General features: G+C 39.8%; 1 protein-coding gene across 1 annotated transcript in view; it reads right to left on the bottom strand.

The window, feature by feature from the left end:
• LOC118690109 (glypican-5-like) overlaps nt 1–17,923 on the bottom strand; it is a 379,548-nt gene that overhangs the window by 233,344 nt on the left and 128,281 nt on the right. The window contains exons 5-6 of the mRNA XM_036388826.1: nt 14,996–15,055; nt 13,469–13,594 (exon numbers count right to left, since the gene is read on the bottom strand). Coding sequence (XP_036244719.1) covers nt 13,469–13,594; nt 14,996–15,055 — 186 coding nt within the window. The remainder of the gene's footprint in view (nt 1–13,468; nt 13,595–14,995; nt 15,056–17,923) is intronic.

The following is a 17,923-nucleotide window of genomic DNA, read 5'->3' on the forward strand; positions in this document are numbered from 1 at the left end:
ACCTGAATCTTTCAGAGAAAGAGAATTTATTTCTCTCTTATCAGAAGAAATGAACTTCTTCCTGCCTCAAAGGCGCTGTTAGGATTCAGAGGAAGAAGCTGACACTGCCCAGACAGAATCCTGTGTTTGAATGGAATTTATGCATCATGTGTGAGGTGTATGAACATGCAACAGGCTGTTGTTTTTAAGGGTTAATCCTCTGTTAACCTGGGTCCTTTTTTGGGCTCGTGCTGCCCAGAAGAGGTACCCAGATGTCAGTAACTCTTTGTCCCTATTGTCTCATATTGTCCTAATTCATATTGTCCTAATTCAAATTGTCCAAATTATTATTATTCTAATTGTATTACTATTTTTATAACCCTTTTATTACTATTAAACTTTTAAAATTTTGCAAACAAGTGACTGACGTTTTTAACAGGGCTGTCAGAGCAGCACAGCTCTGCCACCTGTGCTGTGCTTTCTGCAGGTGTGGGGCAGCTCCAGCTCTGTTTTGCACATTCCCAAGAACATTGCAGAGGTGCAAGGCACCTGAACAAACTCTGGGAGGGACTGCTGGAGCTGGGTCCTCACACCCAAACCATGGAGATGTTCTGACAGGGCAGAGTCACACTGCAGCACAGCCCAGGATCTGCTCTTTGCCATGATCTCTGCTCTTAATTTGCCACAGAAACCTCTGAATTACAACTTTCTTTTTATTGTCTTTTCCCTGTAGTGAAGTTCTCCTTAAAGAGCAAGGTTTGTACCACCCACTTGAGACAGAGTAGACATTTTCCAGAGTAGAAATCCATTTTTATTTAAGTGAAATGTACATCTTTGAGTTAAGTCTGTAGTTTGAAAACATAGCTGTTTAGTCTGACTGCCTGTTCTTGTAAAAAGCCTAAACTCAAAAAAAAGCTGTGCTTCAGCTGAAAGACAAAGATAAGGAAAGAGAAACAAAGAGACAGAGAGACTGCTGGAAGAACAAGTTACCTGACCTAAAAATTCTTTCTGATAAAGAAGAATTAGCAACAAATGTCATGCAAAAGTTATAAAAATAAGTATGTATGAACCTCTTGTGAAATTGCATACATATGTATTTAAAAAGAAAATTAAAAAAAAATCTAAAGTTCCCAAAAGTGCACGTCTTCTAAAAAAAGTAATCTCCACATGCATCCAACACTGTAATAGACATACCAGCTTTACAACTTTCAGAAAACTGTAGAGTTTTGTTTGTCTCCACAAAACACACTCAAGCATCTTGGGTGAGCTGTCTGACACCACCCAGCAAAGACCTCAATCCTCTCTCCTTCCAGTCCAGCTGCAAATAAACTCACCCAGCCCCAACCTTCAATAAAAGCAGACAAGGTGTCAGAATATCCCCACGTGGAGCCAGCCATGCCAGGGAAACAGATGGGCTTGAATTTAGCTAAACTTCTGTAAAACTATCCCTGCCAGGGTAACCCTACACAGAAGTCTCCATTCTTCTCAGTTTAGTTCTAGCTCAACTTACCTTCTGATGAAAACTCTCACAGGCAGCTACCCAAAGTGCTTTAAAATTAAAAGTATTGGATGTTAGATGATACTCACTTTTCTGCTGCATTACCAGGGAATAACACAGAGCTAAGCCAAGGCAACAGACAAGGCATCAGCAGAGGGTTTTGTAGAAGACATTTAGTCTGTAGCACTTTACCTGGAATTTTAGAGCATGCTGTTGTATTTTGAAATCCATTGAAAAGCCTTTTCTAGGTTCCCAGGGAGAGCAGCCACCCAAGCCTTCCCACAGAGCAGTCTGTCCCCAAGGGATCTACCCAATTATCATGGATGATATCAATTATCATGGATCAAATCTGTCTCTGGTTTAAAATGGCACAGTTCTATTCAAAATTAAACAGCTTAAAGGATTCCAGGTATTGCAAATACACCTAAAGAGAAGCTGGCATTGGAGCACCAGTAGATTCCAGTTGTTCCTTGTTTTTTTAACTTTTGACTCTGTAAAGGTTTTGGTGGCATTTCTTCTCCTGCACACATTGGAAGGTTGAAGAGATGTGAAAAATCCTGCTGTAACCTTGGCAGTGTGCTACATCCCACTAACTGTGCTTGCCTCTGCAAAACCAGAAAATAAAACTGCACTTGCTTTTGCTTTGGCCCCAGGTGCTTTTGCAGCAGTTTATCCCTTTTTGTCTTCCTTTAGCCAAAGCATTTTCCAATTAGCTGATGAAGACTCCCTATGAATCCACCACAGACATTTAAGATACTGAAGGTCTGCTGGTTCTCCTCAGTGAAACTCAACCTCCTGATGTGCACTCAAAATCCCATACATACACTGAATTTCCTCAGTGCTTCAAGGATAATATTTTAAATGCATTTCCTTAGAATAACCCTGCTGATCCTGAGTCTCAAAACTCAAGTCTATTTCTATATTCCTGAAGCAAACCAGGTGAAATTCTGATTTTAGACAAAGAGCTTGCCAAGGTTAGAGGTTAACACTGAACATTGTATTTTTCAAGTTAACTTACATTGTTTGTCCCAAGCAGTTTAGTACAAGGAATTTGAAAGGACTCCCACAGCTGGGCAAGGAATACATAACTTGCTTTAAATTTCTGTATGTGGAAATCGTGCACTTATTAAAAACAGAAATGATGATTTGCCTTTTTTACATTAAGTTTCCACAAACATATTGTTCAAATCATGCCCCAAATTCTTCAGTGGAAGTAAACTGCCAAGTGCTGGGTATGAACAGAAATAATAACTGAGTATTTATAGATAAATATCATCTTTAAATAAATGGGTTTATAAATAACTTAATTATTATCTGAAAAATGACCCTGGGAAAATTATGAGGTCACAATCCAGACCACTGCTACATTATATTATTCACTGTAAAACTAATTTGTCCAAGGGTGAATCCATGAGCCGAAAGGCAAAGTTAACTCCTTGGTTCAGTCAAGAGTTTTAACAATTCACTCTAAACTATTCACTGTTTATTTAAAATATGCTTTGAAATGGCATTATTGCAGTAAGTAAAAAATTACTCAGAGATGGGCCTTGATCACCAACTCTGTCTCTTCAGGTCATGAAGTTCATCAGAGCCTCCTAAACTATCTGCAATGTTGAACCAATTTTTCTTAAAAAAGACTTTGCTTTTTCCCATTTATCAAACATGCACTTCAATGTTTAATTGTATTTATTCTAATTAAAGGACAACATTCATGTCAGAAGAGTTTACAAAACAATAAACTCTTCTACTTGACAACATTCTGCTCAAAGAATGAAGTAAATTTACCAACAGTCTTGAGAATTTTTTCATAGGAAAGCTCACGTGGTGCCTCCTTTTGGCCTAGAAAATAAGATAGTTGGGGGGATTTGTTGGTTTTAAAAGCCAGCTTTGAAAAGTTTTCATCCTGCTCAAATTTGCTTTTCCAGCAGCAGCTTTCAAGAGCATTTCAGATGTTTCTCCAGTGAGTGCTGCCAATAAAGACACTGAGATGTTTGCAGACCCCAGTTCTCCCCTCTCATCAAATCCAAGCCCAAGTGAGCAGGGCTGCCAGGAACACCTCTACAAACAGAATTATTTCTACACCAAGTAAAGCAAAGACTCAAAGAAACACAAATCCAGGTCAAGAAGGAAATAAAAAACAAATACATAAACAGAGAACTGCAGCAGAGAACTGAGAAAGATGTAACATTCCTTACTTAAGCATTGTAAGAAAATAATTTAAATCTAGCACATGGAAAAATGGTGCTGGTAATTTCAGATATTTGTATTTTTTTTTATTCTGAATAACACAGAGATGAGCCAGACAGTTCCTAAATTGTGAAATATTTGCAGCAATCACTTTGACAGGTTGGGTGCCATTTCTGTTTGTTAACTGATCAATGTAAAGAGCTGCTGGGTTATTAATAGATTTTATTGGGCCAAAATCTCTGGTTCCACTGTGAGTGAGAAAATACTTTGAAAATATGATCATAGCACTCAACTGAGCTGGCAAGAGGCTGTCTGGACAGAGCAGGATGTTGGATTAAGCCCTTTTCTGAGCCAGAGATGGAGCAACTGAGAGGTGTTTTAAACACTTTCATTCCACTTTCAGTCTCATGTGAAGGGTGAGACAACACACATGTTGTAATTCACACCATCACAATCAAAAACCAATCATTTCCCAATTACAATACATTATAAACACTTCTTGGCCTATCAACTTTTGCCACACCACACTATAAATACCTTAAAGCCAATCATCTAAAATTACCCCTGTATTTGTATGTAAATGTCTGTATGTAAACTTTTGTTTATGTATTTGTATGTAAATGTATGTCTGTAAACTTTTGTTTATGTATTTGTAAGTAAATGTATGCATATAAATGTATTTGTATGCAAACTTTCTATCAAACTTTAAGAATTCTTTACAAATTCATTTCCCACACAGGGGGGAGGTTCAGGTTTGACTCATCAGCTGAGCAAGGCAAAACTCCACCAAAGCTCTTATTTTCTTTATTCCCATCAATCCACTGGGCTGTTTCTGTGGCTGTGTGTAAACTACCAACTCCCAGCACAGAAAAGCTCATTTTATAAAACATTATTGGGGAGGTCAGTGGAAGTGCACACCAGGCAGGGACAGAGCCAGCCAGAGGGGTTTGTATCAATAATATGGAGAGGCTGTGGGATAAACAATGAATAAATTAAACTACTTTTAAATGACACAATGACACTTAACGTTTGTCAAGCTTTGTGTCTACTCAGCTGATGGAGGCCAATCTGCCTGTAAGCACAGGCATGGCTCTGAGCCCTCCTGGAGCCAGTGAACACCCTGAGATAACCCTGTGCCACTGGCAGGTCACTGGGGTGGGGTTTGTTCTGCCACAAATATCAGCATTTCAGAAGTTTACCTGGTCTGTGTTGGAAAACACAAAAGCTTTCACACAGGAGAACAAGGTCAGCCCACCCCACATCCTCCCTTACCACAGGTGAGATTTATAGCCCAGCCAGCCCCAAGTGCAGAGCTCCACGCTGTGCACCCTTCACTGGGGTGGTGTCACTGTCACATTCTCTGAAAAATCCCTTCACCCACGATTTTCTCCTGGGAAGCTGAGAAGCCTCAGAGAAAAGGAAAACAATTCTGATCTCATTTGCTTCTCCTGTGTTGTGCTCATGTGGAATGTGTTTGGAGATTGGTTACCCACAGGTGATTGTTCCATTGCATTCTGCTGAGAGTTGTTTTCACTCTTTGCCCAATCAGGGCCAAGCTGTGTTGGGACTCTGGAGAGAGTCAGGAGTTTTCATTATTATCTTTTTAGCATTCTGTAAGTATTCTTTCTGTATTCTTTAGTGTAGTATAGTATTATTTAATATAATAGAGTATAATAAAATAATAAATTAGCCTTCTGAGCACATGGAGCCAGATTCATCATTCCTGCCTTCATCTGGGGAACCCCACAAATACAACAGGGTGGGAAATGGTTTCTGTTATCCCTCATTTTATCCCTCACAGCCAGAGCAGCTCCAGCAGCACAGAGTGACAATCTCCCCACAGCACAACAGCTTTGCTGGCAACCTGGGACACTCTTCAGCCTTCCAAGCCACAATCCAGGTTATTTTTTTCCCCCATTTCAATGAATCAACATGTTTCCAGTGAAAACCAGCTAAAAAAAAAATGCCTCTCATGATTCCAGCTCCAACTCTGGAATTGACTCCACCTTGCCACAGAAATTTCTCTAAGAAGTTGTCTGCAGCTGCATGTGTTAAATCACACACACATCACACTACATCAAAGATATTTTGCCAGCAAGGAATACAAACCAGCAAACAGGAGATTATTTTGTGTCTTTTGGCACTTAAGGCTTGGAGAGCAGCAGAAACAGATTGCTCCCCCACCCTTTGGATACAAAATAGCTGCACGACAAATAAAACCAACCCCAAGGCCTAATTTAACTTCATGACAGTTTACAGCAAGATCATCCTGCTAGCACAGTAAAATCTGCATCAAACTGCCAGGTGTGTGTAAATATATATACACACATACATATATATATACATACATGCATATATATGTGTGTGTACGTATATAGATATATGTATATCTCCATATATCTATATCCCAGTTCAGTTAATACCAATACTCTCATCCAGTTCCCATCTCTACTTCTCTGTCTCAAAAAACATCTGTCAGGAAAGCAAGAACTGGTACAGAGAAGCTTGCACCACCATATATATATGTGTATATATATATATATATTATATATATTTTATATATATATATATATATATATGCATATATGTGTATGTAGATATAGGTATGTATTTCAACATATATCTAAATTATTTCACACAGAGAGATTTTCCACTGAACAAGACACTGAGGTGGGAGGAAGGCTGGAGAACTATGCAGATAATTTTGTTTGCATTTCCACTAAAAGATTTGCATTTAAGCAACAGGTTTTATTTCAGCAATACCTTCCTCACGTAATTCCCTTCTGTTTGAAAAATGTAAAATTTATTATTTGATATGCTGTGTTACAACACTGATGGATTCCTGCTTCAAAGTCCACAGAATTTAATGGATTTTTTTTTTTCCATTGACCTGCTACAAATGCTGTTTCATCATTGCTGGGACATAGGATGAGGAAAGGAGAATGAGAAAATCCACTTCCAATTCACTTTACTTTTTAAAATTACACTGCTACTTTTAAGTCTCCAATTTCAACTTGAAATAGAATCAAAAATTCAATGTCCTGAAAAATACCAAAATCCAAACATCATATGGGAATCCTTTTTATCCAACAGACAAGGGCACCACAGTTCCAACCATGCCCCATAGTTTTAGGAGAAAGGATTAGGTGTATCAGTATTAAAAACACTCTCACTGATATCTCATTTAACTGAGATCCTGCAGAATACATTCCCAGCCCAATATCTCCAGGCCTTGATAGGATTTATCCTTCTTGTTTGTATTGCTGTATTGCATACCCATTGCAATTGAAAGAAAATGAATTTTGCTTCCCTGCAGGAAGAATCATTGGCTAAGACAGACTGAAGGATCAGATAAGAGTTTCACTTTCTATCTTTTCAACAGGGCTTTGAGTGTGACCTTTCCTAAGAGGAACAGGTACAAAGTCACTCTGCTGGACTCGGCACAATAAAATAAACTTTATCTTGGAGATATCCCATAGACTTTAACCATATCTAGATTGTGCATGTTACAAGAGCTTAAATGATTGGAGCACTACTATTTTAATATTGTAGTATTTTAATTGGAAAGTTTCAGTTTTTTGACTAAATAAGAGTTGCTCTTTCCTTCTGAAAAATAAAAAAAACATACAAAAGAAAGAGTACCTGCCCATTATTTTATGCAGTAAAAAATATTCCAAACTTTCCTTTCTTACTATGATAGTATCAAATTAGTCCCTGTTACACTGCATCTGCAAAATACTGTCCCACTGGAGCAAGCTGGTGATTGGATGACAAGATTTACTCTTTCATGAATTCTGCTCAAAGGAGCAGACACTGAGTAGGTACCAAATCTGAAGAAACCCTGAAATCAAAATTAATTATTTGTGTTCAAGTCTCTTAACCTGAAACAAAATGTTGAGTGCTGCAGTGTCAAAAAATGCCTTTGCAAGTCAAATGTCCATTTGCATTTACAGAAATGCTTTTCAACTACTGACCCAACCCCTCCATTCCAATTGCCTGGATGTATCACAGTAACTAAAGTATTAACTGAAAAGGAGAAAGTCTGTCACTGCAAGGAAGATGAGAGTGTGATTTCACAGCAGGAGGATTCACACAGTCAGGTCATTCCTAACCAGCAGTGGGGTCTCCATGAGTCATCCAGAGAACTTCACTAAATCTCAGTCATTTGTAACTATAGCATGCACAGAACACAACCTAAAATGCAATTTGAAAATAAAAAGTGGGATAAAATCCACCTTTAGAGAGAAGCACCCAAGTATTGGAAGTTAATTCTGTGCTGCTCCCCTAGGCTGAACTGCAGAAGGTTGGGTGAAGCTGCCAGCAGAGCTCCACAGTGACCAGAGCCAGCCTGAGCTCCAGGACTGTGGGGTTGTGGGGTCCCCAGGACAAGGGGAGAGATGAGAATTTGACTCCATGTTCTCAGAAGGTTGATTTATTATTTTATGATATTATATTAAAAGAAATGCTATACTAAAACTATACTAAAGAAAGAGGAAGGATACATCAGGAGGCTTAACAAGAATGAATAATAAAAACCTGTGACAGACTCAGAGTTCAACACAGCTGGCTGTGATTGGCCATTAATTAAAAACAATTCACATGTTTGGATAAACAATCTCCAGACCATGTTCAAGAGGAACAAAACATGGAGAAGCTGAGGCTTCTCATCTTGCCAGGAGAAGAAATCCTGGTGAAGGGATTTTTCAGAAAATATCACAGTGACACAGGATCTGCTGCCAACCAGGATCTGTCACCCAAACTCCTCAGCGGTCCAGGCCAGGAGGACACAAATCATTCCATCAAACCTCCCCAAAGGGCCTGGGCTGAGCTCCTCATGCTTTCCATCAGGCTTCCTGGGCTCTTTTCTGTGGTACCACAGCTGCTCCTGGTTCTCTCTGTACCTTCATACCTCCCTCCTACTCACCTTCACTTCTCATCTGGAGCTGGGGCTGGAGAATTCAACACATTGCTCCTTCTGGGGTTACATTTTCTCCCAATAGGTGGCACATAATTACATTTAATGAAATGCCTACTCTGAGATCAATCTGTGGATAGTTTCCAGGACTGGAATCCTTAAAATTGTCTTTCCTTGATAACTGCATTTAAAAAAAACCACAAAACAAACAAGCCCCACATAGCCACCAACAAAAACCAAAATTCTTAAGCATACAGATTTATCAGTTTATCTTACAAAGATGAAATCCAGCCAAATGGTCTGACAGAAGTATCTGTGGGTTAGATACCATGTACAAACATCACTGACTTTCTGTCACTTTTCTTCACACCTTTTTTCCAACATGGGGCATGGCGAGGACCCGCCTTGACCTTTTTGAAATTTGCGTTGAGGAAGAAAGGAACAAAAACCAACAGAACATCCCAAGTCCTGGAAAATACCCTAAAACCTGAAAAATGCTGCAAAAAGAGAGATTGCATTTTGCAGTTTACAGTCACAAGGAGATCACCAGAAATTGTTTACACTGATGGCACGAGAACAACAGAAGTTAAACATGCTTAAAGTGAGCTGAGGCTAAATGAGTGTCTGTGTTTTCCATATCCAGATGGCTGCTTGCTAGAGCCTAAGGAAATGAGAAAGGGGACAATGAAAGTGCTAAACTCATAAAAACTGAGAGTCTCTAAAGGAACACATTTTGAGAAAAAGTCACTGTGATTTGCCACTTCCTTCCCCAGCCAGCTCTCACAGGCCCTGAGAGCCTAACAACCCATGACAAGATCTGCTCAAGCTCATGGACAGGTGTCCCATAATCCCCCCTCTCAGTGCAAAATCCCCAAAAAAACAAGGTAAGGAACGAAGGAGAGAAGGAAGGAAAAGAAGTGGGGGTCCCCACTAGCTGTTACAAAACATCCTTCTTTTCTGTTCCAGGCAACCTGGTTTAAGAACCATTCACATGTTCAAGTTTGCTGGAAAAGGGACTCCAAGTGCAAAAACAGTTGCTGTAAAATATCTCTTCCCCTGTTCCCCACCCAATCAGGGTAGTACACATCAAACCTGCACTCTGCAGGGACAGGAGTGTGAATTTCTACCCTTGAACTCCTCAAGTGCTACAAAACCACAGCAGATATGGAGAAAGGAGAATGAACACTTCACCATGTCTCAAATATTTCTGCAATACCAACCTGAAGTGTGCCACATTCAGAGCAACCCATTGTAGCTAAAATCCACTCATGCACACCTGAGGAGACTCCTGTGCAATGGGAAGCTGTGTCTGATCAGCAGAGCATTTCTGCTTCTACCATCAACAATGACATTTCAGATCAAGCTAACTGGCATTAAGAAAAAGACCACTTCATTTGGAAACTCAGAAAATTTCTTCTAGAAATGGAGAAGCAACAAACACAGAACTGCCCAGAGTGATTTTCAGAATGGTTTTTCTTTCTTCACTCCAAATAAATCAAAGTTTGATCTTCTGATCCAACAATTCTGTGTAGGATCCAAGTTAGAAATGGCTACAGCCCAACAATCATTAAGCTGAGACCATTCATTAGTGCATGGATGATTTCTTACATGAAGTCCTGCTTCAGGAACAAGATGTTCAAAAGAGCAATTAAGAGAAAGAAAGTACTCCCAATGCAAGTATTTCTAATTTTGTCCTGAACTGACACTGGAGGATTCCTAGCAAAGCCATCTCTTCCTGTTCTCTGAAGAGCAGGCCAGAGGCAGAGTCTCAAACCAGTGGGAATCTCTTTTTATGGTGTATTTAACTGGCAGCTCAAAGATCTTTTTTCTGCTAACACAATGATTTAAACACGACAAAACCCAAAGAACTAAAATCCAGAAGAGAAACAAAATCCAAAGAACTGAACTAAAATTAAAAGGCACAACTCTAATCCTGTTTATCAGACCTCAAGTGCCCTCTCTACCAACTGAATGAATTATTACTCATTTCTGAGTAATGATTTCATATTGTTTCAGGCTGCATTTGTGTGTCAAATTGTTTTTAAAGCTCGAGTTTGTTTTTCCTGAAGAGCTGGCATGGCAGCTAGCACAGAGCATAAATAATAAATAAATAAATAAAGCTCAGCCCTCCAGCAGCAGTGTGAAAGGCAAGGAGGGTGGAGGAGACAGAAGTGCAGCAGTGCCAGCCCAGAGCCCAGTGACCCCAAACTGGAGCTCAGCAGACCCACGGGTGATCCATCTGCTGACCCACAGGCAGTAAAAAGGCTCTGGGGGGAGTTCAGAGCTGTTTACTGCTGCTGATATTTAATGCCCTGGCAGGGGAGGGAGAGCAGAGAGGAATTCACCTTCAGGCATCAGCAGGACAGGTTCATGTGCCACTGGGGAGGGCTGTGCCAAGGCCAGCCTATAAAAGAGGTGATGAAAGGAGCAGAATGTGCCAGCAGATCTCAGGGTGCTGCTGTGTGCCACTGCAGGCTGCCCAGAAAGTCCCCTCCTCTTAAGGCAACCAATACTGGGAGAGAATATATTTTTATATATATATATGATATTTTATATATTATCATATATAAATATAATTATATTTTATTATAATTACAATTATATCTATATATGATAATACATTAATATATTCTATTTATATATTATAATTATATAAATTATAATTATTATCATGACATTCTAATTATATATATTATACTATAAATATTATATTAAAATTATATAAATCTATATAGAACTTAAAATACTTTTTAAAATTTAAATGTATTATTTAAATTTTAATATAAAAATTATATTATATAGAAATTATATAAAAATTCTATATTGCATTATAAAAACATATTATTTTATATAAATTATAATCGTTTGCTAGCTATCTATAGCTGTCTGATTAAACACATGAATTTAACCTTTTAGCTTTCCATTTTGCCCATTTAATATGTTAACTACAGACACATATCCAGGCTTGGTGGTGGGGTTGGGGTTTTTTCTGCTGTCATCTTTGGGGATAGGCTGTTTAGATTTCCTTTTTCCTTTATTTTTCCTTTGTAATTCAACATATGAGGGATCTTGTTAGCCTTTTCCCTGCTTCCCATTCCTTTCAAATTTGAATTTGTTTCATGTGTCTCCAGCTCTGGGAAAGTTGCAGATTGGCAAAGTAACAACAGCTTTCCCCTTCATGCCTTTCTAAAACATGTGTATCAGCAATTTGAGTGGTTTGGGCTTTTTTAAAACAAAGTAAGATAAAAATTAAAAGTAATTTTTTTTTCTCCCCCAGGAAACTGATACAGAAAATATTTGGGTTTGTTTGGCTTTTCTTCTTTTTTTTTTTGGCCAGAAAGCTGTTTGTTCTGAAAGTTATCTGTGCATCCAGCAACATGCCACAAGCAAAAGAGATTCTGATATGGAAACATTGATTAGAAATACTGATATTCTTCCTGTTTCCTCTCCATTACTTTTACAGTAAAAACTTCAACTTGTACTGCAATCACTACACATCAATATTTGGAAGATTGCTTTGTTGCCATAATATTAAAACATATGCCCTACAATTAATTTTAATACATTGAAATATTATTTTTGGATGTGTTAGACATGCATTTATCTCCAAAGAGCTCAGATGAAATTAAGCTGAAGTTATTTACACATGAGAAAACTCAACAGAGCTGTGTGGGAGTCAGAACCCCATGAATGGGAAGAACAGTGAGTGTCACATCTTTGCTCCATATTGGAATTGTTCAGTAAAAACAACAAACCAACCTGTGACCATGAAAACTGTTTTAAAGCAAGAAAACAACTCTAGAACTTTATGTTTTGTAATTGCTACAGACCACTAAATCCACTTCAAGAAGAAACACCAATGAAAGCCAACACAATCCCATGGAACTTCTCTATTTTGAAAAAAAGAAATTTTTGGAGAACATTCACTGGCACACTTCCAAGCAGCTCTCACAGTATACTTTGACAGTGATAGTAAAGACAGAATTTTGTTCTAAATATCTCTTTCCTCCTCAGGGTGATGTAGCCTCATGTTATACAGAATAAAAGAAATGACAGCAACAAGTTTAGCTCGTGGAAATGCAAGTGTATATTCCAGTTTAGGGTCTGAAGGGTGATGGGGAATACACTGATAAAATACAGAGGGGAAAAAAATTAGCTGGGAAACTGGAAAGGTCTCTTCACCCTGCAGAGCACCTACAACAACAGTGCCTTAGAATGCTGCTGAACCATCAGGAGGATGTGAAGAGACCTTTTTTCACCATTTGTCCTGGCTTTGCATGGGAGGAATTCAGGGAAGTTGTGGAGGGAGAAGTGTTCTGAAGGGTTTGTTTTGATTCTTACTACTTTTTTTTTAGTTTTAGTTGCTGTTTCTCACCATCACAGCAGAAGATGCAGGACAAGAAGGAGAAGAAGAACAGGACACGCCCAGATTCCTCCATCTTGCCTCCTGAACCTCCATTCTAAAACCCCAAAATTCTACTTTTTCACCCTGTGACAAATTAACTATCATTCTACTCAAACTCTTGTGACTTGTAAATCTTCACACAAAGTTGATATTTTTTTCCATGGACTAAAATTGAAGGCACAGGTGGTTTTGACTCTGTGCCAAGGTTTCTGAGCCCCTTGCCAGGGTCTTGAATCACCCAGAGCAGCCAGAGGAATGTCCTGGGTCCCAACAGCGGTTAACAACATTTCCTTTATACTGTTTTAAAGTTTTGAGCCTGCTTTGCCTTTCCCCTAATCCTGTCTCCAGCAGGAAGTGATTGGCCAGCACTGAAGCCACCACAGTCACTGGTGCACTGGCTGGCAAATCTAAAAATTGGTGAAATCTCTAATTGCTGAACCAAAACCACTACACCATGCCAGCAAATTTTTACTTAGAACTTTACCTTTCCACAACATCCTCTCCATTCCAGCAGGTTGAGCTGTCTCTCATCACCAGGTCTCCATCACAAAGCCTTTCTGCTATGGAGGCATAAAAGGTTCTGGACCTCTTCATGTAACTGATGAACTCTCTGCAAGGCAGGAAGAGCACATTTAACAACACAACAGCACACTCAGCACTCAGTTAAACCCCCGGTCAGCCCAACCCTCAATCACATCAAGGCTTTAGAAAATAAGTAATCTGAATTAATTTCTACTTCTAGTGTGTTTTTACTCCTTATAAATCATCCAGTTTTACTTAGTCTGGTGTCAATACAGGTAATTACTCACCTAAAGGGTGCTTTTAACACACGGTGGTAATGTGTCTCTCACTAAATCTGACAAAAGGCTTCACCTACTCTTTATAAACAGATTAAAAAACACTGAGAAAACATCATCATGAAAGGCATGGCCAGTACAGACAGTGTATTTCTGATGACTGTCTATGGAAAAATGCCTTGAGGGCAAACTGCTGCCTCTTTTATAATCTGATTATACCTGTAACATATACCTGGCTGAGGTAGCCATAAAAACAAACCAAAATAACAAGTGTTAATTCAGCACCATGAGGAATTACCTGCTGCTCTGCTTTAGAAGGCCCTTTTGGTGTGCTACAAGGTTCAGGACCCAGACTGAGCTGGAGCCATGCCTGAGCTCTGTGCCTGTCTCAGAGCTCCCCTGGGGAGCCCAAAGGACTCCTCCTGCTTTGCAGTGTTTGAGGCACTGGAGAGGAGCCTGGGGCACAGCACAAAGCAGGCAGGATTCAAACAACACCACTGGGAAAGCTCTATCCCTGCCATCTCTCCCCACAGCTATCTTTATACCTTCTTTATACCATCTCAAAAGCCTTTAACCATCCCATTCACCTTCTGTGATGAAATCCTGCTCTACATAAATCAGTCATCTCATGCTCCTAAGAAACTAACTTAGCCTAATAGAGCAGGAAAGCTGGGATTTAAAGCAAAGAAAAAGCAGGAATTTAGGGGCTTACAAAGAGGTAATCAGCATTCCTACCTCTTGAGTACCAACTTACAAATATGAGCTCTGAGTATTCCTAGAGTAAAGCCAGGCCCAGCCAGAACAACCCAAGAGGATCAGTTCCAAAAGGAAGCACAGATGCCAAGGATTTTACAGGTTCTAAATCAGAGTCTTCTTTGAAAGAGGAAACCAGCACCCTTTTAGGAGCCTAAAGCTTGCCCTACTCAGCTCACCCCTAGAGGTTTAAACTCCTTTGCCTCCTCAGCAGAGTGGGGCTCTGACATTTCAAAGCAGTGCCTTAGCAAATGCAGAATTCTCTGTTTCGACTCCCAGTCTTACTGTGTGAAAATATTTACTTTTCATCATTATGAAACTGAACACACTAGGGGAGAAAATGCAGAGTTTCCCAGTGTCCCACAATGTAAAAAATCAAAAGTGTCCCAGCTCCCAGATTACAGCTGGAGGTGAGCTAGGTGTAGAGACAACAAAGGATGTCACCTTGTTTTCGTTCTTACCGAGAGATTTTTTTCAAACTTCTTGATTTGTCATTCTTTGAAGCTTTCAGAGGCAGAGAACTGGAATAGGCCAGGGAGAATAAGCATCAATCAGGAGAGGTTGGGGAGTAGGGGAGAAGCAGGAATTCAGGCAAATGAGGAAAAGAAATGAAAAACAAAAGAGAAAAGCAAAAATTATTTGAAGGAAAGGTCATCAAGCACATGCATAGGACAATATAAGAAAATAAATAAGGAGGAAAACTATCATGAGACTTTTGCCAAGTATACATGCAATCAAAAATGTCAATTCAATACTGGAAAAAAAGTACAACTGAGACTATTTGTCACAATCATTTTCAAGTAAGAGCAGAATTACAAATGCAGTGCACGCAGCAGAAAGCTGAAAATAAATTCAGTGGTACTTAAATTAAGTGTAACTGATACCAAATGGAAGGGCTGTAAATACATGAAGCTGTGCAAGAAAACAATGGCAAACAGTTTAGGATGGGAACCACGGGAAGGGGGATACAAACCAGTAGCATTCATGTGCTGGTACAATGAGCAATTTACTGCCTGTTAATAAATAATATAAATACAGGTATTTTTTGCTGTTCTGGGACTGCACCACTGAAAAAAACACCCAACTCTGCAAAACTGGAGACACAGACTTTCAGGCTACAGTGGAGGAAGAACTGTGGCAATAACCCTGGTGACTATTTCATGTTCTTACTGGAGAGAGCAGCCTGAGGACACGCAGAGGAGGCAGCTCTGCCCCCACACAGCTCTGGCACTGATGGCAGGAGTGGCCACAGGACAGGAGGGACCTGCCCTGGCCATCAGGTGAGTGGCACCTGCCTGCAGGAATTCCAACACAGCCACTCAAAAAAACAAATGAAAATTTGTAACAGGGACAATCTGAATCAACTGAAACTTCAGCCCTGGCCAGTGGTTCATGTGCATCTGACATTAATAATCTGGTTTGTACTAGCACTTGATTACTCAAATGTTAATAAAATCATGTGATGTCTGACCCAACAGATAGTTTATTTTAAATGAAATAGATATTATTGACTCTAAACATTCCCAAAGGAATTACTCAATTGTTGATTTAAAAGATCTGCAAATTCATGGCATAAAGAATTCCCAACAAAATAAAATTTCAACGCCTTCTTTCTCCACTCAGGGACCTAATATGTTGTAGTTCTTTGTTAAAGATGTTTTCTGTACAGCTCTGTAAGCAGTCAGTGTTTGGTGGTTTGAAATGTTCCATGGAGCAGAGATGCTAAAGGCAGGTATTCAACTTTGCTGGGAGACCAGACCCTGAGCAGAACAGTTCTTTGTGCTGAACTCAGCAATAACATTCCAATTTACTGAGATTCTCTACATGCCATTTCCATTCCCTGGACCATCATATGGTTTCAATTTTCTTGTCATCTCTATTACATGTTAGAGTAACCTCCACATTAAAAAAATGACTCCAGCAGCAACGCTGCCAGTTTCAGTTAATCCCTGGCTACGATTGTGTAATGGTAAAAAAAAATAATAATCAATTTTATGCTTTCCAGTTTAACCATAGGAAATGGTTTCTTGCAAGATCATGCAACATTTATTCAAGTTTCAGGTTCTTTCATTATTGTCCCTGACACTTAAGTGATGCATACCAAAAAATATGCAGGAATGGAATGCAGAGTAAAATCAAGAGAGATGGGAAATCTCCCAGGAACTCATGAGAGTCAAGAGGAGAAGAAAAGGGTTCAACTACTGCAAAAGAGGATGCAGTTGCTGTGTGCAGCCCTTGCAGATGGGGCTCTGCAGCAGAGTGGAGGGTGAGGAGGGCTGGCTGCAGCCAGACCCCAAACACCTCCCCTGAAGAACCAGCTCAGGCCAAGGGACACCATTTAACAATGTCCCCCCCTGTCCTGCAGCAGCAGCCCTGCCTCTGCTCCACAGCTGAAACCAGAGGTTCTCCAGCTCCTCAGAAAAGGAGCCTGATCCTCCCCATGGCCTAGCAGAGACTCAGCACCCCTGGAGCAAACACCCACCTGCAGCTCTCTGGCACTGGGGCTCTGAGGGCACCTCTGAGCACGTTCTACACTACACAGGAGAGGCCACTTGGTTTGGTTTCTCCTCCACAGAGGTTCTCTCTGAGCTCAGGAATGCTCTCACACATAAGGGAAGAAGCCACAGCTTTTCTGTTTACTTGGGGAGTGTTGGCTCATTCCTTCTCTTTCTCCTCCTTACCCTGAAAGGCTGGAGTCAGTGCCAGCCTCCCCTTGAATTACACGATCACTGGAAGGATGTGCACCAGCCAGACCTCCAGACAGACTCAGCAGGCCAGGGTGACCCTGCACCTGACCTGACAGCAGCTGACATTACTGCTCTCCCTTCCTCAGCATCACCAGAAGGAGGGGCTTCACAAGAGATTCATGTAATTACTCTCATCATCTGGTTCCCCTGGAGCAATTTTCTGTCACTCTAAGTGCATTTTACACAACCCACTGCAGAAATTATTTAACCCATGTATTACAGATTTTTATTACCTTAAATTGATTTTTTATTGATATCATATGTGGTTAAATGATGAAGAATGAACAACACAGTGATGCAGCCAACCACTGTGTCTTTCACTCTATGGTTTCACAATTGTTTCCAAGAAGCAGAAGTACAAGCTTCAGGCAATGTGTTTTATAGGAAGTTGTGGAGAATAGCTTCAGATTTTCCACTTCTTACTATTTATGGCATATTTCCATCATTCATTTTTGGTGCACAGGCTCTCCACAATACCTATCAACACTGTAATTCAGTAATTTTTCATGCTAATTATATAAGCAGGGACTTAGTTTAGATTTTTTTGGATAAATTAATTTTCAGTGTGCAGACCAATTCTAGCAAACTTTCTAATTTAGAGCACATTATTTTCTTTTCCATCTACAAGCCTTCCATTTTAAA

The sequence above is a fragment of the Molothrus ater genome, chromosome 10 (assembly GCF_012460135.2).
Source record: "Molothrus ater isolate BHLD 08-10-18 breed brown headed cowbird chromosome 10, BPBGC_Mater_1.1, whole genome shotgun sequence".
Classification (NCBI taxonomy): domain Eukaryota; kingdom Metazoa; phylum Chordata; class Aves; order Passeriformes; family Icteridae; genus Molothrus; species Molothrus ater.